Source organism: Rana temporaria, chromosome 12 (assembly GCF_905171775.1).
Source record: "Rana temporaria chromosome 12, aRanTem1.1, whole genome shotgun sequence".
NCBI lineage: Eukaryota > Metazoa > Chordata > Amphibia > Anura > Ranidae > Rana > Rana temporaria.
In genome coordinates this window covers 43,093,114-43,116,571 of record NC_053500.1, presented here as the reverse complement: position 1 = coordinate 43,116,571, position 23,458 = coordinate 43,093,114, and the positions used below count along the sequence as shown (strand labels likewise).

At 47.9% G+C, this 23,458-nt stretch overlaps 1 protein-coding gene across 3 annotated transcripts in view; it reads left to right on the top strand.

Moving 5' to 3' along the window:
* The first annotated feature begins 8,452 nt into the window (after window positions 1–8,452).
* LOC120918542 (ficolin-2-like) overlaps window positions 8,453–23,458 on the top strand; it is a 38,853-nt gene continuing 23,847 nt past the window's right edge. For all 3 annotated transcript variants that reach the window (XM_040330174.1, XM_040330173.1, XM_040330175.1), the window contains exons 1-4: window positions 8,453–8,562; window positions 8,795–8,908; window positions 12,363–12,416; window positions 15,501–15,554. In XM_040330174.1, the coding sequence (XP_040186108.1) occupies window positions 8,493–8,562; window positions 8,795–8,908; window positions 12,363–12,416; window positions 15,501–15,554 (292 nt within the window). In that variant the 5' untranslated portion in view covers window positions 8,453–8,492. The remainder of the gene's footprint in view (window positions 8,563–8,794; window positions 8,909–12,362; window positions 12,417–15,500; window positions 15,555–23,458) is intronic.

Below are 23,458 nucleotides of genomic sequence, written 5' to 3'. Positions count from 1 at the left end.
AGGCACGTCCCCGCTCCAAATGAACTGCGCATGCGCCGCCCTTAAAATTTCCCAACGTGCATTGCTCTAAATGGCGTCGCTAGGACGTCATTGGTTTCGACGTGAATGTAAATTACGTCCATCCGTATTCGCGAACGACTTATGCAAACGATGTAAAAAATTCAAAATTCGACCTGGGAACGACTGCCATACTTAACATAGGATACGCCACATATAGCAGGGGTAACTATACGCCGGAAAAAGCCGAACGCAAACAACGTAAAAAAAAGCGCCAGGCGGTCGTTCGTTTCTGAATCAGCGTAACTCCTCATTTGCATATTCCTTGCGTATACAAACGGAAGCGCCACCTAGAGGCCAGCGTGAGATTGCAGCCTAAGATCCGACGGTGTAAGTCACTTACACCTGTCCGATCTTAGGGATATCTATTCATAACCTGATTCTATGAATCAGGCGCATAGATACGACGGACGGACTCAGAGATACAACGGCGTATCAGGAGATACGCCGGCTTATCTCTTTTCTGAATCCGGCTCCAAGTAGGTTTTAGGTGCAAACTACAGAGCACAAGTGCAGTAAAAACCAAGTTGGTTTAGGTGCAAATTATAGAGCACAAGTGCAATAAACACCAAGTAGGTTTAGGTGCAAACTATTCAGCACAAGTGCAGTAAACACCAAGTAGGTTTAGGTGCAAACTATACAGCACAAGTGCAGTAAACACCAAGTAGGTTTAGGTGCAAACTATACAGCACAAGTGCAGTAGACCCCAAGGCCCAGATTCTCGTAGATCGGCGCATCTTTATGCCGGCGTAGCGCATCTCAGATGCGTTACGCCGACGTAACTTAGAGAGGCAAGCTCCGTATTCTGTAATCAGATGCGTGCATTTTTGCGCCGGCGCAGTGTAACTTCGACGGCGTAATTCAAAGTAGGAAGGAAGTGGGCGTGATCAATTTAAATGAACCGTGACCCCATGCAAATGAAGGGCCGAACGAACGATGCATGCGCCGTCGCGTGATCGCATTTGCCGCGCGCCTCTGCGCATGCTCACAACTACGCCTGGCGTTATTCCTGAGTTACGCCGACCCACTGTTTACGCCCAGGGCATAAATACGCCCAGACATGCGCCCGTCGAGTGCAAAAGTACACCTGTTTGGTTTGGTTTGGTGGCATTGAGAGGTACTATGACCGCCTCCATGGGTCCCGTAGCAAGGACACCAGTAAGGCCAGAAGGGACGAGATCCTTCAGAGGATCACGGACCAGGTAAATGCTGTAGGCAATGAGGGGAGGAGGCCCAGGCATATTGCCAAGAAAATCAATGATCTCCGAAGGAGGGTGAAGGAGAAGATGGCCCTTATGGCGAGCCATGCCAGGGGCACTGGTGGTGGCCCACCCTCTAGGGTCCGTCTGACACCTGAGGAGGAGGTAGTTGCCCGCTGCCTTACCAGGGTGCAAGTGGAGGGGATGCCGGGCTATGATTCAGTTCAGCCACCCTTGAGGACAGGTAAGTGTGTTTTTTCTACTATCTGGTGTGTAGCATGTGAGGGGGGGAAGGGAACATGTGACAAGTGTGTGGGTCCACCAACATGTGAATCTTTTGTGTCATCCGCAGATGTCCAGGAGGGAGCTGGGCCATCTGGTGCCCCTGCCCGTCCCACACCATCCCCTGATGATGCTGCCCCTGACCCCCTAGGAAGCCAAGAGGCATTGGTGGAGGGGAGTGGTGACCAGACCTCAAGTGAGGAGGTTATTCAGGAGGCTGCAGAGCATATGGGTGAGGAAATCTCCCTATACCTGGAGGAGTCATCCTTCCCGGACATCCAGCCTTCAAACCTCCAGTCCCTCTGGCTCCATCCCCAACCCACCCACTCCCTCAAGTCCCTCTGGATCCATCCCCAACCCACCCACTCCCTCAAATCCCTCCCCCTATGCCAGGCCTGAAGCCTCTCCTCACCCCAGGAAGGCAACCAGGAAAACGAGGGGGGTTCCTGAAGATTTGCCTCTGACCCTGACCACTGCCCAGGACACGCAGACCCGGCATATGGCTGAGATGGCCCAGGACCTGCGTAGAGTGGCCGACAGCCTTGGCGATAGGGGACACGTCACTGAAAGTCTGCAGGAACGTGGCAGGCAATTCTGCAGCAGTCATAACCTGTTGGGGGAGCTGCAGGCCACCACGGCTACCCTTGTGGCAGAGGTGCGGACCCTGAATGAGACTGTCCAGGGCCACACAGCTGCCATTGTCCAGGTTCAGACTGAGACCAACAGCCTTCTTAGGCGTATAGCCGTGGCGTTAGAAGGCAGGCCTCCAGCCATGGTGGATGCTCCTCCACCTGAAGTCGTCGTCCCCCCCCACCGTCAACCAGGCAGTTGCGGAGCCGTGGCTCTGGTGAAGAGTTTTTTTATTATTTTATATTTGCTCTGGTGAAGAGTTTTTTTTTATTTTATATTTGCTCTGGTGAAGAGTGTTTTTTTATTTTGTTACTAATGCACACGGTGAGGCAAGCAGATTAGTGTGACTGGTGTGTGAATGTGGGGGGGGGGGGTGTCACTCCTGCCGGCAAAGGGGTGTCACCCTCTGCCGTGTGAATGGTGTATGAATGTACAGCAACATACTTGGAGCCTTGGCGCGGCGTTGCTGCTCCCAACTCCAGAATGGGATTGGGCTAATCCAATGTGATGAGGATGTGGGGTGTGTGTGCTAGGGACCACAGTGGTGTGCATGCGTGCATTCTCCTTGTGCCATGATGAATGTGTGTGTTTAATGTGTAAAGATACGTTCCACGAGGCATCTCCTGACTGCTGATCCTTCAGAAGACGAGGTATTCTCGGTTAGGGGGGGACTGTCTGGTTCGGGGGTCAGGTCATCACGTAGGTCAATCTCCAGGCCCTTTCTCATGGCGTAGTTGTGCAGAATGCAACATGCACTAATGATCTGGCACACAAAGTTTGGGGAATACAACAGGGTACCCCCAGACTTATCCAGGCATCGGAAACGGGACTTCAGGAGGCCAAATGTGCGTTCCACCACTCCACGGGTACGTATGTGTGCAGCATTGTAGTTTTCCTCTCCTGGGGTTTGGGGGTTCCGGAATGGAGTCATGAGATGGGGTCCAAGTGCATATGCAGAGTCACCTGGAAGGGAAAAGACAGGAGGATGTTAGTCGTGCATGTGCCCCTCGTGATGTCTGCATCATGGGGGGGACAGTCATGCCTGACACCCATGTCACTCACCAACCAGCCAGCTGTCCCTGTACACGTTCTGTTCAAATTCTGTTGGGATGGTGCTTTGACGGTATATGTAGCTGTTGTGGCTGGACCTGGGGTGTTTGGCACCTGTACGTTGATGGAATGCCAATGCTTCCGATTGCGGTATATGTGTTCTGTGTCACGGGGGGGCTGTAGTGCCACATGTGTGCAATCAATGGCCTCCACGGTGCATGGGAATCCTGCAATTCTGACAAAATCCGCCCTTGCCTTATTCTGCAGATGCTCCTGGGTGGGTCTGATGATGTGGTGGGACATGCGTCTGAGGATTGCGGGGACAACCTGGTGCACACATCTGCTCATGCTGGTTTGTGACATCCCAGCCACAACTCCACTTGTACGCTGAAAAGATCCAGTGGCGAGGAAATGCAGTGTTGCCAGGACCTTGACCAGTGGCTGCACTGCATGTGAGCGGAGTGTTTGGCTGGTGATGTCATCATGCAGGGTTGTGGCTAATTCCTGGATGGCATCAGTGTTGAATCTGAAGATGCGATACACCTCCGAATCACCCATGCCAAAAATGTTTATGCTTTTTCGGTATATCCTCTCCCGTGCCCTCCTCCTTCTCCTTCTATGCGCCTGGGCGCACACTAGTTGTGCTATGACCATGCCTGCCCTTGGCATGTTGGCATACAGAAGTCTTGTCCTGCAAGTGTGGTTGCTCAGCTCGTCCGTAACGGTGCTGCTGAAGCTGCTCTCCAGCTGACCTGCACACGTCTGGTGCAAAGTTGCCCCTGCTTTATGAGGGGCAAGTTTAGGCCGGACAAACAGCTTACGCGCACCGCGCGTAACGGCGTATCTCCCTCATTTGCATATTTGAATAGGAAATCAATGGGGGCGCAAGATGCTCCCGGCGTAAATTTACGCCTACGCTACGCCAGAGTAGAAAAGTTACGCCGATCGGAAGAAGCCTCTTTTCAGGCGTATCTGGTTCTGTGGGTACGGCGCATAGATACGACGGCGCATATTTACACTTACGCCGCGCATCTCGAGATACGCCGGCGTAACTTCTTTGAGAATCTGGGCCCAAGTAGGTTTAGGTGCTAACTACAGAGCACAAGTGCAGTAAACACCAAGTAGGTTTAGGTGCAAACTATACAACACAAGTGCAGTATTCACCAAGTAGGTTTAGGTGAAAACTATGCAGCACAAGTGCAGTAAACACCAAGTAGGTTTAGGTGCAAACTATACAGCACAAGTGCAGTAATCACCAAGTAGGTTTAGGTGAAAACTATGCAGCACAAGTGCAGTAAACACCAAGTAGGTTTAGGTGCAAACTATACAGCACAAGTGCAGTAAACACCAAGTAGGTTTAGGTGCAAACTAAAGAGCACACGGGCAATACAACACGTTAGAACACTGCAGCTAGCACAATCAACTGCCTGACAAATAGGAATAACTGATCTAGCTAAACTATACAGTGTATAAATATATGTACAACACCTGGGATGTATATATATCCTCTACACACTGTAAATTTGACTAAACTGACTAGCCTGCCTGCTCTATCTATCTATCTATCTATCTATCTATCTATCTAGAAAAAAAGACACTGGGCCAGATTCAGATAGATTAGCGGATCTTCTGCACTAGCCTCGCAATTTTGCGAGGCTAGTGCAGAATTCACAAAGCACTTACCTCCAAACTTGCGCCGGCGGATCGTAACTCCCCTGGCGGAATTCAAATTCCGCGGCTAGGGGGAGTGTACAGTTTAAATCAGGCGCGTTCCCGCGCCGATTTAACTACGCATGCGCCGCCGGAGAAATTTCCCAGTGCGCATGCTCCTAATGACGTCGCTAGGATGTCATTGTTTTCGGCAGCAACATAAATTCCGGCCATCCATATTCGCGACCGACTTACGCAAACAACGTAAACATTTGAAACTCGGTGCGGGAACGACGGCCATACTTAACATTGGATATGCCGCATATAGCAAGGGTAACTATCCGCCGGAAAAAGCCGAACGCAAACGACGTAAAAAAAAAGCGACGGGCGGGCGTTAGTTTCTGAATCGGCGGAAAATCGGAATTTGCATATTCATCGCGTAAACAAACAAAGCGCCACCTAGCGGCCGGCGGGATATTGCAGCCTAAGGCCCCATACACACGAGAGGATCTATCCGCTGGAATTTATCCGCGGATCGGTTTCAGCGGATAGATCCGCTGGTGTGTACGATCCAGTGAATATTTATCCGCTAATATTTTTCCGGCCGATGGATTTCCAGCGGATAAAAATTTCTTAGCATGCTAAGAAATCTATCCGCTGGAATCCAGTCCAGCGGATTGATCCGGTGGTCTGTACAGACTCACCGGATCAATCTGTCCGATTCCCTCCCTCGCATGCGTCGTAATGATTCGACGCATGCGTGGAAGTCCTTATATTACAGCGTCGCGCACGTCGCCACGTCATCATCGCGGCGATGGCGCGACACGTCACCGCGGAGGGAATTCCGCGCGGATTTTGATCTGATGGTTAGTACAACCATCAGATCAAAATCCGCCAGAGGATTTATCCGCGGAAACGGTCTGGAGGACCGTTCCCGCAGGTAAATCCTCTCGTGTGTACGGGGCCTAAGATCCGACGGTGTAAGTCACTTACACCAGTCGGATCTAAGGGAGATCTATGCGGAACTGATTCTTATGAATCAGTCGCATAGATCCGACCGTCGGATCTCAGAGATACGACGGCGTATCAGGAGATTTACGCCGTCGTATCTCTTTGTGAATCTGGTCAACTGTTTCTCTCTCTCTCTCTCTCTCTCTCTCTCTAGGACTGATCTTTTCACTAACACCGTCGCAACACACTACACAAGGCCGCCCTGCAGGCAGCCTTTTATAGTGTGGGGCGTGTACTAAAGCCCTGAGCCATAATTGGCCAAAGCCACCCTGGCTTTGGCCAATTACGGCTCTCTGTACTGACGGCCCTGTGATTGGCCAAGCATGCGGGTCATAGTGCATGCTTGGCCAATCATCAGCGCGCAATGCCGCAGTGAATTATGGGCCGTGGCGCGTCACTCAAATTTGGCGCGGATGACCCATTTTGTTCGTAATTCGACAAACGATCGAACACACGATGTTCGAGTCGAACATAGGCTCATCCCGCGAAGCTCATCCCTAGTCACTATATATATATATATATATATATATATATATATATATTAGGGCTGGGGAAATTAAAGATTAATTCCTCGATTTAATCTTTTTTTTTGATCGATCAAAATTCTTGATGTCACCGGATGCGAGCAAACTGCACCCATTGGATTGAGGTACCTTTGCATCTGTGGAGCAGGAGGATGCATCAGGCTCCATCAGGGGAAGGGGGCAAAAATAACCATGGTTTTCCTGTCCTAAGCAGTTTTGTGCAGACAATTCTTTGTGTATCGGCAACATCTGTTCCGTGCGAAAGACTGTTTAGTTCTTCAGGGTATATTGTCAATAAAATGCGATCATGTCTGCTTCCAGAAAATGTAAACACTCTGGTATGTCTGCGTGACTGGCTAAGGGCTCTTTCACGCGGGCAGCCCGTTCAGGTCCGCCTGACAGTTTTTTAGGTGGACCTGAACGGGCGCTCCGTGCTTCTCTAGCGGTGACATGCCTGCTGACATCCGACCCGCTCCGATTCGCCAAAGTGTGACGGAGGAAAAACCTACTTTTCCATCCGTCTGGCGGATCGGATCGTGTGAACACGGACAGACGGTCCGTGTTCATCCGATCCCCCCATAGGGGAGAGCGGAGAAAAGACAGGGCGGTCCCTGCACAGTGTGTCATCCGCCGACTCAGCGGGGATCAACGGAGCGCAATCGCGGGCCGCCAGTGAACATCAAGTTCCCGGGACCCGCGGCCGCACTCGCAAATTTAAAGGGACGTACCTGTACGCCAATGTGCCTGCCCGAGCCATTCTGCTGACGTACATCGGTGTGCGGCGGTCGGCAAATGGTTAAAATCACTGCTCATCATTACTTTTTTTTGCATTGATACATGTCCCCTGGGGCAGGACCCGGGTCCCCAAACCCTTTTTAGGACAATAACTTGCATATTAGCCTTTAAAATTTGCACTTTTGATTTCTCCCGTTCGATACTTTAACAGTGTTCGAAAGCTCGCGCAAACTTTCGGTCCGGTCGCATATTCTGGATGTGAACCGAACTGGGGGGTGTTTGGCTCATCCCTACCTCCAGCACATAAGTTGTTTACCCAGGAACAACTAGCACTATTTGTTGGTTAGACCTGACACTGATTTAGCCAGGACTCAGCAAATGCCATTTGCAGGCTGGCTGACCGTGTGCCCCAATGATGTAGCAGAAAAGTCCTTGTGCTAGCTGCCCTAACTATGTCCTCTCCTTGCTCTCTCTTGTGCGTCTGGTCCCAAGCCTCTTCTTGTGTTCCCGACTGCACCTGTGCCCAAGCCCAAGGTCACACCCCCCTTCCAGACTGGGGAGCTCCCTCAAACCCCCCGACAGCCTCCACACCCTCTCACTCAGCTGGGCTGATCCTGGGTATTCAAGGAGGCTTTCCACCTGCCAATCCAGATTGGGGATTTGTCAGGGCATCAAGTTCACAGGTACACTACTACACTATACTCTATTGTAGATGTTTTCAGGTGCTTGGCTAAGAATGAGAAAAACTCTGGCTGCAGCTGCTCTTTGTAGCTGCAGCACTGAAGTACTGAACTGGTTAACAGCTATATCAGCAAGATGAGGGAGCTTCTGAGCATAAATAGATTAACAGACTGAATCAGGCAGCAATGCATTGTGGGAACTGTAGTCCAGGATAGAGACTATGCTGTGGTGATCAAAAGCCCTTTTTGCTGCCTGCAGGCGTGACTGGGACTGTACTTAGTGCACCAAGGGTCCATCTGGGCCCCAGTGCGAACTGGCTGAAGAGTTAGGACAAAGGACTGTCCCTTTACAGCTGCAGAGAGGCTGATGTTGTTCTTGGATTCGAGGAGCAGAACAAAGAACCCACAATACCAATTGGCTCCTTTGGGGGTAGTGCTACATAGATATCTGTCCAATTTCAGAATTCTGGTGAGAATGTAAGCAAATAACTTACAAAAGAGAAACTGCAGTGTATGTATTAAAATACTTCACATATGTCATAATGTGACCTTTGTATCAGGAAGAGAGGGAAGGAAGTTGATAAAATGGCTCCTTCTTTTAGTCTCCAATTTCCTTTTAATTCGAAGCCTTAAAACAGGGGAAGTGACCAGAAGGGGGACATTTGGCATCCATAATGAGGATCTGGGTGATAACTCTGCTCTGCCTGAAAACAACTCTCAGCAGCCCTGAGGAGTCATGCCCAGGTATAATATATAATTGTACAGGATATTACTTTTATTAGTCACTTAGGGAGTAGACTCCCTTACATCACAGACAATGCTCTCCTGTCTTTTACAGCTGATGTGCCATAGTGTTTCCCACTAGTCGTGTATTACACCTCTTCTCTATGTACCGGTTTTTATATCTGCTTAGCAATATTATTAGGATAGGGTTATTCTGTTGATCATAAGAGAACTGTGTATGTTTTCCTTACAGACATAAAGGTTGTGGGGCTTGGAGACTCTGACAGGGTGACCATCATCAGAGGCTATCCTGGACCTCCTGGGTCTATTGGTCAAAAAGGTGAAGCTGGGGCAAAAGGGGCAAAAGGTGAGTGTGCTTATTAATAGGATGATAGATCTGTGCTAGAAGTCATAGGAGAAAATGCATATACAATAATGCATAGTAACTGCTTTGATAAGGAAATAGATAGAAAACTGTGTATGCTCAAACATAACAGTCCTTTCAGTCATTTTCTATGTCAATGTGAACAAATATAAGCTTGAATGTGATTAGTTTCTAAAGGCAACTGCTCCAGTTAGTATGCATTTTTGTTGTGTCTGTTGCCCATTGTAGACCAGTACATTGGATAAACCCACCTATCTCAACCAATGTGCTGAGGCACCCTGGGGTGCTGTCTGGCTTTGTTAGGAGTAATGTCAGATGGAACCATAAAGCACTGTGTCATTCATTGCTATGGTGCTGAGGGGCCATCCTGGGAGGACAGTATCAAGACATCCCCAGCATTCAGAAGATGACAGAAGTCCTCCTCCATCCAGACCTGTTCCACTTTTGTCTGGCCCTCCTCTGTCTCCCACCCTCTGCCATGCTGTTGTGAGTTAGTAATCTCATGTAAAGGGACTCTGATGTGAAGGAGGGACTCTTATGGGTCTGTTGAGAAGAGGGGGCTCCTGATGTAAGGGGGGACTCTGTGAAAAACCTTTGTCCATGACTTGTTTATTGACTCTAGAGGGGCAGCTCCTCTGGAAAAACTATGATGCAGTAACCCACTTTACCAAGACTAGGGATGAGCGAACAGCGAACAATTTGGGGTGTTCGCGGCAAATTCTAAAAGCCGCGGAACACCCTGTTAAAGTCTATGGGAGAAATCTAAAGTGCTAATTTTAAAGGCTAATATGCAATTTATTGTCCTAAAAAGTGTTTGGGGACCTGGGACATGTATCAATGCAAAAAAAAGTTTTAAAAACAGCTGTTTTTTCGGGAGCAGTGAATTTAATGATGCTTAAAGTGAAACAATAAAAGTGAAATATTCCTTTAATTTCGTACCTGCGGGGTGTATAGTATGCCTGTGAAATAGCGCATGTGTCCCTGTTTTTAAAAAAAGTCACTGCACAAAGTGTAATTTCTGAAGGAAAAATTCAATAACCAGGCCCTTCAGGTCTGGTATGGATATTAAGGGGAACCCTGCCATCAATTTAAAAAAGAAAAATGACGTGGGGTTCCCCCCAAATATCCATTCCAGACCCTTCAGGTCTGGCGTGGATTTTAAGGGGAACTCCACCCCAAATAAAAAAAAAATGGCATGGAGTTCCCCCAAAAATCCACACTAGACCCCTTATCTGAGCATACAACCTGGCCGGCCGCAGGAAAAAAGGGGGGGACGAGAGAGACACCCCCCTCCTGAACCGTACCAGGCCACATGCCCTCAACATGAGGAGGATGTCCCCATGTTGATGGGGACAAGGGCCCCATCACCACAACCCTTGCCCGGTGGTTGTGGGGGTCTGCGGGCGGGGGGCTTATCAGAATCTGGAAGGCCCCTTTAACAAAGGGGACCCCCAGATCCCGCCCCCCCATGTGAATTAGTAATGGGGTACATTGTACCTCTACCAATTCACTAAGGAAGTGTAAATAATAGTAAAAAAATACACACACCGTGGAAAAAGTCCTTTATTAAAAAAAAAAAATCCAGCGGTGGTAATCCACTCTCGGTCCACGCTCCAACGTTGTCGATATCCTGCGACGGGTGATCTCCTCTCCGCCGGGGTCCATCGATGAGGAGATCTCTTCATCCAGGTCCGGGATCCAGAGCGCACGCATCGCCGGCCGCCTGTCTCCACCGGAGACAGCCCGGCGAATGACACGGCTTGAGCCAATGACAGCCCTTATATAGGTAAGGCGGGGGGGCCACCCGTCACGTGACCCCGTCCCCCTCTAACGCACCCTCTGGCTACGTCACTGGGGAAGCCCAGGCTTTTCCTTGCGTCAGAGGGGGGCAGGGTCACGTGATGGATGGCCCCGCCTCACCTATATAAGAGCTGTCACTGGCTCAATCCCCGTCATTCGCCGGGCTGTCTCCGGTGGAGACAGGCGGCCGGCGATGCGTGCGCTCTGGATCCCAGACCTGGATGAAGAGATCTTCTCATCGATGGACCCCGGCGGATCAGGACCGAGAGTAAATTACCACCGCTGGATTTTTTCCATAGTGTGTGTGTTTTTTTTACTATTATTTACATTTCCTTAGTGAATCGGTAGAGGTACAATGTACCCCATTACCAATTCACATCTGGGGGCCGGGATCTGGGGGTCCCTTTTGTTAAAGGGGTCTTCCAGATTCTTCCAGACCCCCACAACCACCGGGCAAGGGTTGTGGGGATGAGGCCCTTGTCCCCATCAACATGGGGACATCCTCCTCATGTTGAGGGCATGTGGCCTGGTACGGATTAGGAGGGGGGTGTCTCTCTCGTCCCCCCCTTTTTTCCTGCAGCCGGCCAGGTTAACGTGCTCGGATAAGGGGTCTGGTGTGGATTTTTGGGGTGGAGTTCCCCTTAAAATCCACACCAGACCTGAAGGGTCTGGAATGGATATTTGGGGGGAACCCCACGTAATTTTTTTTTTAAGTTGATGGCGGGGTTCCCCTTAATATCCATACCAGACCTGAAGGGCCTGGTTATTTTTTTTTTATGAATGAATTTTCTCTAAATTGCCAGGAGCCGACAATTCATTATAACCGCAAGTGATTTTAAATTACTTTTTTTCCTTCAGAAATTACTTACTTACCAAATCAAAATAGATCTGTGTCGATTAAGTATACAGTATCTATGTACATTGTGCAACATAAAGCCTAGGTTCACACTAGTGCTGCTGCATAATCATGTGTTTTTCAGTGCAGTGTTGTAGTGCCTTTTTACATGTATTTTCATGCTGCATGTAGGAGGAGGAGACTGGTGTTAAACACAAACCTGCCAAAAACTAGATGACAGGTAACAGACCCGAGCACCTGATTGGCTGAGAGGCGGTTCAGTGTTAGTAAAGCTAATATTCATTCGCTTTCCTAACACAATGCTGAGTGAACTGCGAGTGCCCAGCATGGCGCCCGCTGTTTACCTTTTTGGATGCCTATTAGAGCCTATGGCCACTGTAATTCAGGCTCCCGGTGCCCGAAAAGGGGCCGGCGCCTGAATCTATCTATGATGATAGAGGGGTGGCAGGAGAGAGAGGGCGGCGCCCATGCGCCACTTATGGACGCACTGCCACTGGGCAGAACAATTATATTTTCAATGAATGGATGTGAATGGGCAAGTTCAAACATTGGAGGAGAGCATAATGAGTTCCCAGCAAAGCTAGAGAACTGACAGCAGTGTGCTCTCTTGCTTAGTGTGGTCAGTTTTTAGTAGGAACACCAGGGATTTTACAAAAAGGAAGCAATACAAAGAGAACAGGATACGTTCTCATACAAGTACATGATACAGCAGGCAAATATCAAGAATATGAAGTTTTGTAGGGTAACAAACGCTTTAACTTTGTATTTTTACTTCTCTAGGGGAACCAGGACACATGGGTTACCTAGGAAAACATGGACCTCAAGGGATAAAAGGTTTGTAACTCTATAAATAGAAAATAAATCTAGAAAATATTAGCTTTATTATTTATAATTTATAAATAACATTACAATAATTAACTATTTGATAGAATGCATACCACACTCTTTGGGCCAGATTCACATAGGTTAGTGGATCTTTAGATCCGCGTAACCTATGTGATTTAAGATCCGCCGCCGCAAATTTTTGAGGCAAGTGGGTAATTCACAAAACACTTACCTCAAAACTTGCGGTGGTGTATCGTAAATCCCCCGGCGGAATTCAAATTCCGCAGCTAGGGGGAGTGTACTATTCAAATCGGGCGCGTTCCCGCGCCGATTGAATAGCGCATGCGCCGTCCGGAAATTTTCCCAGCGTGCATTGCTCCAAATGACGTCGCTAGGACGTCATTGGTTTTGGCGTGAGCGTAACTTGCGTCCATCGCTTTTGTGAATTGACGTACGCAAACGACGTAAAAAATTCAAATTTAGTCGCGGGAACGACGGCCATACTTAACATTGGCTGCACCTCATAGAAGCAGGGGTAACTATATGCCGGGAAAACCCTTACGTAAACGGCGTAAAGTGACTGCGTCGGGCCCGCGTACGTTCGTGATATGGTGTATTTCGCTGATTTACATATTCTTGCCGTAAATCAGCGAGAACGCCCCCAGCGGCCATTTTAAAATTGCAGTTAAGATCCGACGGTGTAACACAGTTACACCTGTCGGATCTTAGGCATATCTATGTGTAACTGATTCTATGAATCAGGGGCCAGATCCTCAAAAGAGATACGACGGAGTAACTGCTGTTACTCCGTCGTATCCCTGGTTCTAACTTTGGAACTGATCCACAGAATCAGTTTTCCAAAGTTAGGCAGAAGATCCGATCTTAGGATCTTAGGATGCAGTACCGCATCCGCCGCTGGGGGCATTTCGAGTCGAAATGCCGCTTCTGGTATGCAAATTAGCACTTAAGGCGATCCACAAAGCTTTTCAGCTTCGTTTTTTCGCCGTAAGTTTTAGTTTGCAAGTGTAAAATTAGGGCTGCTTTTACAATGTGGAAAGTTAGTAACACCATGTAAAAGCACATTCAAGCGACGGCATTTGGTATGCATTCCTGAGAGGGAGAACTCCACGGCAATTTGTAAAATCAAAACCGGCATGGGTTCCCCCCCGGGAGCATACCAGGCCCTTAGGTCTGGTATGGGTTGTAAGGAGACCCCCCCTACGCTGAAAAATCGACGTAGGGGGTCCCCCTACAATCCATACCAGACCCGTATCCAAAGCACGCTACCCGGCCGGCCAGGAATGGGAGTGGGGACGAGCGAGCGCCCCCCCCCCCCCCTCCTGAGCCGTACCAGGCCGCATGCCCTCAACATGGGGGGTTGGGTGCTCTGGGGCAGGGGGGCGCACTGCGGGCCCCCCCACCCCAGAGCACCCTGTCCCCATGTTGATGAGGACAGGACCTCTTCCCGACAACCCTGGCCGTTGGTTGTCGGGGTCTGCGGGCGGGGGGCTTATCGGAATCTGGGAGTCCCCTCAAATAAGGGGGCCCCCAGATACCGGCCCCCCACCCTAAGTGAATGGATATGGGGTACATCGTACCCCTACCCATTCACCTGGAGGCAAAGTGATAGTTATTAAACACACAACACAAGGGTTTTTAAAATCATTTATTAGTCTGCTCCGGAGGCCCCTGTCTTCTTTAGCTCTAATACCAGGGGGGGCTTCTTCTTCCGCTCTCCGGGGGTCTTCTCCGCTCTCCGGGGGGGGTTTCTTCTTCCGCTCTCCGGGGGGGTCTTCTCCGCTCTCCGGGGGTCTTCTTCTATCTTCGCCGCTCTCCGCTGTTGACTCGGCGCACCCCGGTTCTTCTCCAGCTGTCCGGTGCCTTCTCCTTCAGTGCTGGCTGCCTGCTATCTTCGTGTGTTAGCTCAATTACTAGCAGGCAGCCAGCGCGGTCTTCTGTGACGTCATCTTCTTCTCTTCTCTTCTTCTCCCTTCTTCCGATGTTGACCCGACGCCTCTTCTCGCTGCAATGATGGAAGCGCGCCTTGCATCCCATGTATATAGGCCTCACCGTCCCATCATGCTCCGGTAGGTACCCACGTGGTGGGTGCCTACCCACGTGGGTACCTACCGGAGCATGATGGGACGGTGAGGCCTATATAGATGTACCCCATATCTATTCACTTAGGGTGGGGGCCGGTATCTGGGGGCCCCCTTATTTGAGGGGACTCCCAGATTCCGATAAGCCCCCCGCCCGCAGACCCCGACAACCAACGGCCAGGGTTGTCGGGAAGAGGTCCTGTCCTCATCAACATGGGGACAGGGTGCTCTGGGGTGGGGGGGCCCGCAGTGCGCCCCCCTGCCCCAGAGCACCCAACCCCCCCATGTTGAGGGCATGCGGCCTGGTACGGCTCAGGAGGGGGGGGCGCTCGCTTGTCCCCACTCCCATTCCTGGCCGGCCGGGTAGCGTGCTTTGGATACGGGTCTGGTATGGATTGTAGGGGGACCCCCTACGTCGATTTTTCGGCGTAGGGGGGGTCTCCTTACAACCCATACCAGACCTAAGGGCCTGGTATGCTCCTGGGGGGGGGAACCCATGCCGGTTTTTTATTTAAAAATTGGCATGGAGTTCTCCCTCAGGAATGCATGCCGAGCGACGCTGTCAAATTTTTTTCATTTTTTTTTTCCCGACGCAACTTTTTTTAGCCGGCGCGATCCACAAAACTCGGCGTAACGTAACTTCGCGCATGCGCAGTACGGCCGGCGCGGGAGCGCGCCTCATTTAAATGGGACTCGCCCCATTTGAATAGGAACGCCTTGTGCCGGCCGGATTTAAGTTACACAGCCTGAAATTTCTAGGTAAGTGCTTTGTGGATCGGGCACTTAGGTAGAAATTTTAAGGCAGTGTAACTTAAATGGGATTTTTTAAGTTGCGCCAGGTTTTTGTGGATCTGGCCCCAGTTGCATAGATACAACCGACGCAACTCTGAGATACGACGGTGTATCAGGAGATACACCGTCGTATCTCTATATGAATCTGGCCCAGTGTATGTAGGTGTAATTCATTAAATTCATTTACAAATTCATTCAACAGGCCAGCGGGGATCTGAAGGGGACATTGGGAAGAATGGTCTGCTAGGTCAAAAAGGTCAGTAATCTTTGCTTATACTTACGGGGGTGTAATGACTGATATGATGCAGTGTGTTGAACATTTTATAGCACCCTTATATAGCATTTTATGTAGCGCCCTCATTTTTTTTAGTCAGGTTGGGCATCCTATAATTCTTATTCCCCATCCAAGTTATTATCCCTAATAAAAAGCAAAAACAAGCTCAAAGAATATTCCTTGTATCTGGATGAAAGTGGAAAATGTTAGTTGCCTGGCTGTGCAGGAGTGGGAAAATCAGTCATCTGCAGCCCCTGCAGGGTTTAGTGCTACTTACAGTATCTCACAAAAGTTAGTACACCCCTCACATTTTTGTAAATATTTTATTATATCTTTTCATGTGACAACCCTGAAGAAATGACACTTTTCTACAAGGTAAAGTAGTGAGTGTACAGCTTGTATAACAGTGTAAATTTTCTTAAAAAAACAGATGGTAGCTCGCAAGACATCTATCTATACACAGTGTAAATGTTCTGTCCCCTCAAAATAACGCAACACACAGTCATTAATGCAGTGGTTCTCAACCTGGGGGTTGGGACCCCCTCAGGGGTCAAATGGTGATTTGCCAAGGGTCACCGAATCCTGGGCTGATCCTGAAGCTCGCACCGCTCTCCCAGCCTTTTTGCAACCGCTCAGCAGGGCTGACCCTGGAGCCTGTGGCCACCCATCTGGGCTGTTCCTGGAACCCGTGGCCACCCACTCAGCTTTGCAGCCACCCATTCAGTTCATCGCATGGCTGGGGGACAGAGACTAGAGGTCAGCTAACTGGTGAGGAATGTGAAGTGGGAGGGGCTGGAGGAGACCCTATGTGCTGATTTCGGCATAGGTGTCACTGCTGCGAGACACAGTAAAACCAGAGACACAGTGAAACCAGAGACACAGTGAAGCCAGAGACACAGTAAGACTACCTGACACAGTAAGACTACCTGTGATTCGAGTTGCCATTAAAAGGCCCCACTACAGTTCTCAGATCACCTTGATCAAGAGCACCTAAGTTGGCCGATCAGAACTCCCCCCAGCATTGCCACTCATCCCATCCCAGAGAAAGAACAAGAAAGACGGCTAGAGAGAGAGAGGGGTGGGGAAAAAAAGAAATGATAATAGAGAGAGAGATAAAAGGGAAAGAAAGGAGAACAGAGAATGAGTGGTACATCCTAAAATGTACCATCAGGCCTTGTACACACGATCAGTCGGAACTGATGAAAACGGACTGAGGTTCAGTTTCATCGGTTCACCGATGAAGCAGACTGATGGTCTGATGTGCGTACACACCATCAGTTCAAAAACCGATCGGGTCAGAACGCGGTGACGTAAAACACACGACGTGCTAAAAAAAACAAAGTTCAATGCTTCCAAGCATGCGTCGACTTGATTCTGAGCATGCGCGGGTTTTGAACTGATGCTTTTGTGTACTAACCATTGGTTTTGACCGACGGTCAGGCGTCCATCAGTCCGATTTTAAAGCAAGTTCTAAAACTTTGGTTTGAAGGACAAAAGTCCGATGGGGCATACACACGGTAAGTTTGGACTGATGAAACTGAACCTCAGTCCGTTTTCATCAGTTTGGACTGATCGTGTGTACAGGGCCTAAGGGGTTTTAATACTGTACGAGTGGAAAGGGACTCGGGGAGCACTAAATGTCAGTGGGTTAGGGGTGGAAAATCCTTGTCTTGCCTTGGGTGTTGATAACCCACACTACGAAAATAATTTTACTGTTAGGGGTCCCCATAACTTGGGAAATTTTATCAAGGGGTCACCGCACTAGAAGGTTGAGAACCACTGCATTCATGTCTAAACCGCTGGCTACAAAAGTGAGTACACCCCTAAGTGAAAATGTTCAAATTGGGCCCAATTAGACATTTTCCCTCCCTGGTGTCATGTGACTCATTTGTGTTACAAGGTCTCAGGCCTGGTTCACACTTGTCCGACAAACGCTCCGACATTGGGAGCTCATGTCGCATGACGTGTAAAAATCAATGTTTCCCTATGAGAGCCTTCTTAACTGGTCCGACACAAGTTGGTCCGACTTTAAAAATGCTCCCTGTACTACTTTGGTCCGACTTTGATCCTACTTCAGCCCATTGAATATCATTGAAGTCGGATCAAAGTAGGACCCTTGTCCTTACCATCTGACTTTTGACATCCGACATGTGATTACAGCAGCTGTAAAAGGAATTTATCTCACTCTGGGATTGTTTTGATTGGTCAAAGAACAAGTCAGACTATCACAAAGTCGGATCAAAGTGTATCATGTTTATGAAAGTCGATGGATGTAGGACCGATGTCGCAGAGCAAAGTAGGATGAGTAGTAGTACTACTTTCATCCTACTTTGCTCTGTGACATCTAACGAAAGAGAGTGTACCCCCTCAATGGGACTTTATAAGCCAAACACAGTAGAGTATAAAAAAGGTTTTTATTAGGACAAGGTAACCATGTTGGCACTTGGTACAAGCGCACAGTGTGCACGTAGGTGCATAAAAACAGCAAAGTGCAAATGAACAACAGAAAACCACCAAGCACAATATGTGTGCCAATGAAGGCAGAAAATTAACACAACAAAACAAAAAAACAGAACATAAAAGCACTCTCCAATAGGCGATGTAGAATAGCCTGACGCGTTTCTGGGTTTTTTCAACCGTCATCAGGGGCCATAGGAGCAGATTAGTGCAAGTTGCGATTCTGTATTATGATAAAATGACAGAGAACACATCATAAGACACTATACATAATAAATGGACACTAGGTTAAAAACATGTTCTCACCACGTAGCATATGATAAATGTGTGACATACTGCTGGTGAACTGGGAGTGGATCTCACCCAAGGTCGTTCAGGCTTATTCCAAAAAGATGTATAAGGGGGAGAATGAAACTATAGCATCCAACACAGCCCTTACTGCCTATTTATAAAAATAAAATTAAAATAAAAATGAATGGAATGACTTTACTGGTAACACATTCAAAGAGCTACAATCAGTGATTGAAATGATACATATAGGTGAGCAAAACAGCAGCCCACAGCTTAGCTGGTTCTAATAAGATACAAAAAAAAACAAAAAAAAAAGAAAGAAGAAGAAGGAACAGAGCAGAAGGGGAAATGGAAAAGTAGAAAAAGGAAGAAAGAAAAAACAATAAAGAAGAGATAAGAGAAGGGGGGGGGGATGTAGTATCCCATAAGTACAATGACTTAGCCCTGGTTCACACTGGGTACGATTTGGAACGATTTGAGATGCGATTTGACATGTCAAATCGCATCTCAAATCGGCGGCAATTGTCGGCAATGGCACTGTCCTAATCAGTGCGACGCCGCATCTGCGATTTCAAAAAGTAGTTCCTGTACTACTTTTTGCGATTTCGGGCCGCGATTTATATAAAATTGCGGCCGAAATCGCGGCAAAATCGCGGCTGCGAAATCGCGGTAAAATCGCGCATTTTACCGCGATTTTGAATTCGCAGCAATGTGAACCTAGGCTCTACCAGGAATGGTGTTAATGAGAGATGGACTATAGAGGTAGGAAAAACCTAACCATAAGTAAAAGAGCATGGGCAAAAAGTAGGAGAGCATAATTACCCGGGAAGTGGAAATTAAAAAGGCCCAGGACCTGCTGGTATTTATCCAGCTGAGTAATGTCCTGCCCAAATTCCCAAAACCTCTCCTTAGGCAGTACCCCTTGTTGGTCTCAATAGACCTGAAAAACATCCAGAAAGAAAGAAAAAAAATAAAATAATGTTAATAGAACCAAACAAAGAGGAGCAGAACAGTAGAATGTATCCACAGATGGCCCATTTACCGGGAGGGACTGGAAGCCTGTTATGGCGTTGTCCCAGTGTGGATGGGTGCCTGGCATCCTGCCCCTCTCAGAACTCCCTTTATCTGGGATCTGGGCTCAAAAAAGGAGCCAAAAAACGGCACATCGACATCATCAAAAAGCGCACACCAACGTCATCACGTTCCCGCGATGACGTCATCGGCGTGCGCATATCACGCATATGTATGCGCGAATGCCGCAAATGGCGTGAAAAAGGCGGGCGGGATACAAAGAACCGCCCACGGCACCCGCACATGCGCATACCGCCCAAAGAGGAGGCCAGGGCTGGAGACAGAGGCACTGTCCGCAGCGGGAGTGTGTGACCAAGCCCCATCAAAGATAGAAGCATAAAACAAAACTAGTGTTGAGCAGAATACGCCATATTCGATTTCGCGATATATCTCGAATATATAGTCGAATATTCGAGATATATTCGCTAAATTCGAATATTCGTGATATTTTATCGAAATGAAATGATTGCGAATTTTCGCTATTGCGAATGCGAAAATAATTGCGAATTTTCGATAACTGCGGTAAGAGCACTCTGATTGGCTCAGAATATTCGTGATATTTTACAATACAAAATAATTGCGAATATTCGGCAAATGCGGAAGGAGCACTCTGATTGGCTCAGAATATTCTTGATATTTTACAATACAAAATAATTGCGAATATTCGGCAAATGCGGAAGGAGCACTCTGATTGGCTCAGAATATTCTTGATATTTTACGATACAAAATAATTGCGAATATTCGGCAAATGCGGAAGGAGCACTCTGATTGGCTCAGAATATTCTTGATATTTTACAATACAAAATAATTGCGAATATTCGGCAAATGCGGAAGGAGCACTCTGATTGGCTCAGAATATTCTTGATATTTTACAATACAAAATAATTGCGAATATTCGGCAAATGCGGAAGGAGCACTCTGATTGGCTCAGAATATTCTTGATATTTTACAATACAAAATAATTGCGAATATTCGGCAAATGCGGAAGGAGCACTCTGATTGGCTCCGAATATTCTTGATATTTTACAATAGAAAATAAAAAGTGTTTTGCATTGGTGGTGATTCTTTACTCTATCCATCTGTCACAGCCGTTTGTCAATCAAACACCTTGAAGATTGAACACGTTCATGCTGCATGCTTTGGACTTTTTTTCACTTCACATATCAAAGACATTTTTATGAAAGATTATTTTTCTATTATTGGGACTATATTTCTTTATATATTTGTTTCACTGTGTATTTCACAAGTTATTTGCGCTTGCTTATTTTATAATTTGCCCACATGTCTTGTCACTAGACATATTTTTTATTCTTGTAGAGCGACTCCATTTTCTGTCTTGTATTAATTTATGTTGTATAACATTTTTGAGTTGCTGCTGTATTCTCCCCTTTTTTTAACCACTTGCCGTCGCCGCACCGTCGAAATACGTCCACAAGGTGGCTCTGCTGGGCGAGAGCACGTAATATGACGTCCTCTCTCCCAGCCGCCACTAGGGGCGCGCGCGCCCCCCCGCTCGCCCCCGACTCCCGTGCGTGTGCCTGGCGGGCGCGATCGCCGCCGGGCACACGCGATCGCTCGGTACAAAGCGGGGAACGGGAGCTGTGTGTGTAAACACACAGCTCTCGTTCCTGTCAGCAGGGGAAATGCTGATCTTCGGTTCATACAATGTATGAACCGTGGATCAGTGTTTCCCCTAGTGAGGCCACCCCCCCCCCCCCACAGTAAGAACACACCCAGGCATACTTAACCCCTTCCCCGCCCCCTAGTGTTAACCCCTTCACTGCCAGTGGCATTTTTATAGTAATCCAATGCATTTTTATAGCACTGATCGCTATAAAAATGCCAATGGTCCCAAAAATGTGTCAAAAAATTTGTCAAAAACGCTGATCGCCGCCATTACTAGTAAAAAAAATATAATAAAAATGACATAAAACTACCCCCTATTTTGTAAACGCTATAACTTTTGCGCAAACCAATCAATAAACGCTTATTGCGATTTTTTTTTACGAAAAATATGTAGAAGAAAACGTATCGGCCTAAACTGAGGAAAAAAAATGTTTTTTTTATATATTTTTGGGGGATATTTATTACAGCAAAATGTAAAAAATATTCATTTTTTTCAAAATCGTCGCTCTATTTTTGTTTATAGCGCAAAAACTAAAAATCGCAGAGGTGATCAAATACCACCAAAAGAAAGCTCTATTTGTGGGAAAAAAAGTACGCCAATTTTGTTTGGGAGCCACGTCGCACGACCGCGCAATTGTCTGTTAAAGCGACAGAGTCCCGAATCGCAAAAAGTACTCTGGTCTTTGGGCAGCAATATGGTCCGGGGGGTAAGTGGTTAAGGTATGCGCAATTTTTTCCTTCTTACAAAAAAAAAAATATGAAACATACAAATATTCATAACAGAAACATACACAAAGCCCCCCCCCCCCCCTTTTGCATCAGAGACAATCAGAGTTCTCCTACCACAGTTATCGAAAATTCGCAATCATTTTTTAGACGTCAATAGGATGTGATCTGTTTTAAAAATAAAATTGAAAAAATGCGAATATTCGGAATTGCGAATATTCATTGCGAAATTCGAAATATATCGCGAATACTCGAATATGCCATATTCGAGCCGAATATTCGCAATACGAATATTCGTGAGCAACACTAAACAAAACACAAAAAGAGCAATAAAGCAAAAAAGGGGGCAGTGCGCAGGGGTAAAAGGTAGAGCTCAGGTACAACCCTTCTGTACTACACCAGCAAGTTGGAACTAAGCCGTCACGACTCAGGGGTATCCACTAATACCCTGCGCCAAATGGCAGGATCCCAGGGGGTGTCAACAAGAACTATCTTACCGCATGTCACATGGCGAAGAACACATCAGAGGTCATCTTGGTAGATGATGCCCCCTAACCTGTGCAGACAAAAGGATCACAGCGTTAAAACTTCATATACAACAAACGATGCATATAGATTTGGGAAGTCTCTAATGGCCCACCCCACACATGTAGGAGAAGGGTTTGAGGGGATGGACCAGGCTGGATACACGGGAATGGTGGGAGGAGGGGGGGTGGTCCAGAGGATAGAGGAGGGGCCATACTTGAAAAGGGGGGGGACAGAGGGGTGTCACAACTAAGCGAGTTCACATAAATCACAATATCTGGGTCAACTATACCGTAACACGTGTCCTCCCTGTCTCAACTCAACCCACCCCTTCCCAGACCCCTGATTTATAACCTTCTAGAAACGGCCCATAGCTTACATTACTGTAGGGCCACTATCCATCGAGTTTCTCGTTGGAGTAGGGTATTGTCCCAATCTGTCGCCTTCTCCTTCTGCCTTCTTCTTCTGCCTTCTTCTTCGCTGTTGACACGTCGCTTCCTCCAGCTGTAATGCAGTGTGCGGCGGCTCGCACCGACTTTTATAGGTCTCTTTTGACGTCACAGTCCCATCATGCTCCGGGTGATCACATCACAAGAGAGAGTGCAACGTTTCAGAGCCACGCAGGGCTCCCTCATCACATGCCTGACGAAAGGGCCCTGTGCGGTTCCGAAATGCTGCACTCTCTTTTGTGATGTGATCACTTTCATTAAAAACGTTTGGACGGAAATTGTCGATCCATGGTGTGCTGGCGAATATGTACACTTGGAAGTTGAACATGGCACCTCATGGCAAGAACTCTCTGAGCATCTGAAGAAAAGAATTGTTGCTCTACTTAAAGATGGCCTAGGCTATAAGAAGATTGCAAAGACCCTGAAACTGAGCAGCAGCACGGTGGCCAAGACCATACAGCTGTTCAACAGGACAGGTTCCACTCAGAACAGGCCTCACCATGGTCGAACAAAGAAGTTGAGTGCACATGCTCAGTGTCATATCCAGAGGTTGTCTTTGGGAAATAGACGTATGAGTGCTGCCAGCGTTGCTGCAGAGGTTGAAGGGGTGGGGGGGTCAGCCTGTCAGTGCTCAGACCATACGCCGCACTCTGCATCAAATTGGTCTGCATGGCTGTTGTCCCAAAAGGAAGCCTCTTCTAAAGATGATGCACTAGAAAGCCCACAAACAGTTTGCTGAAG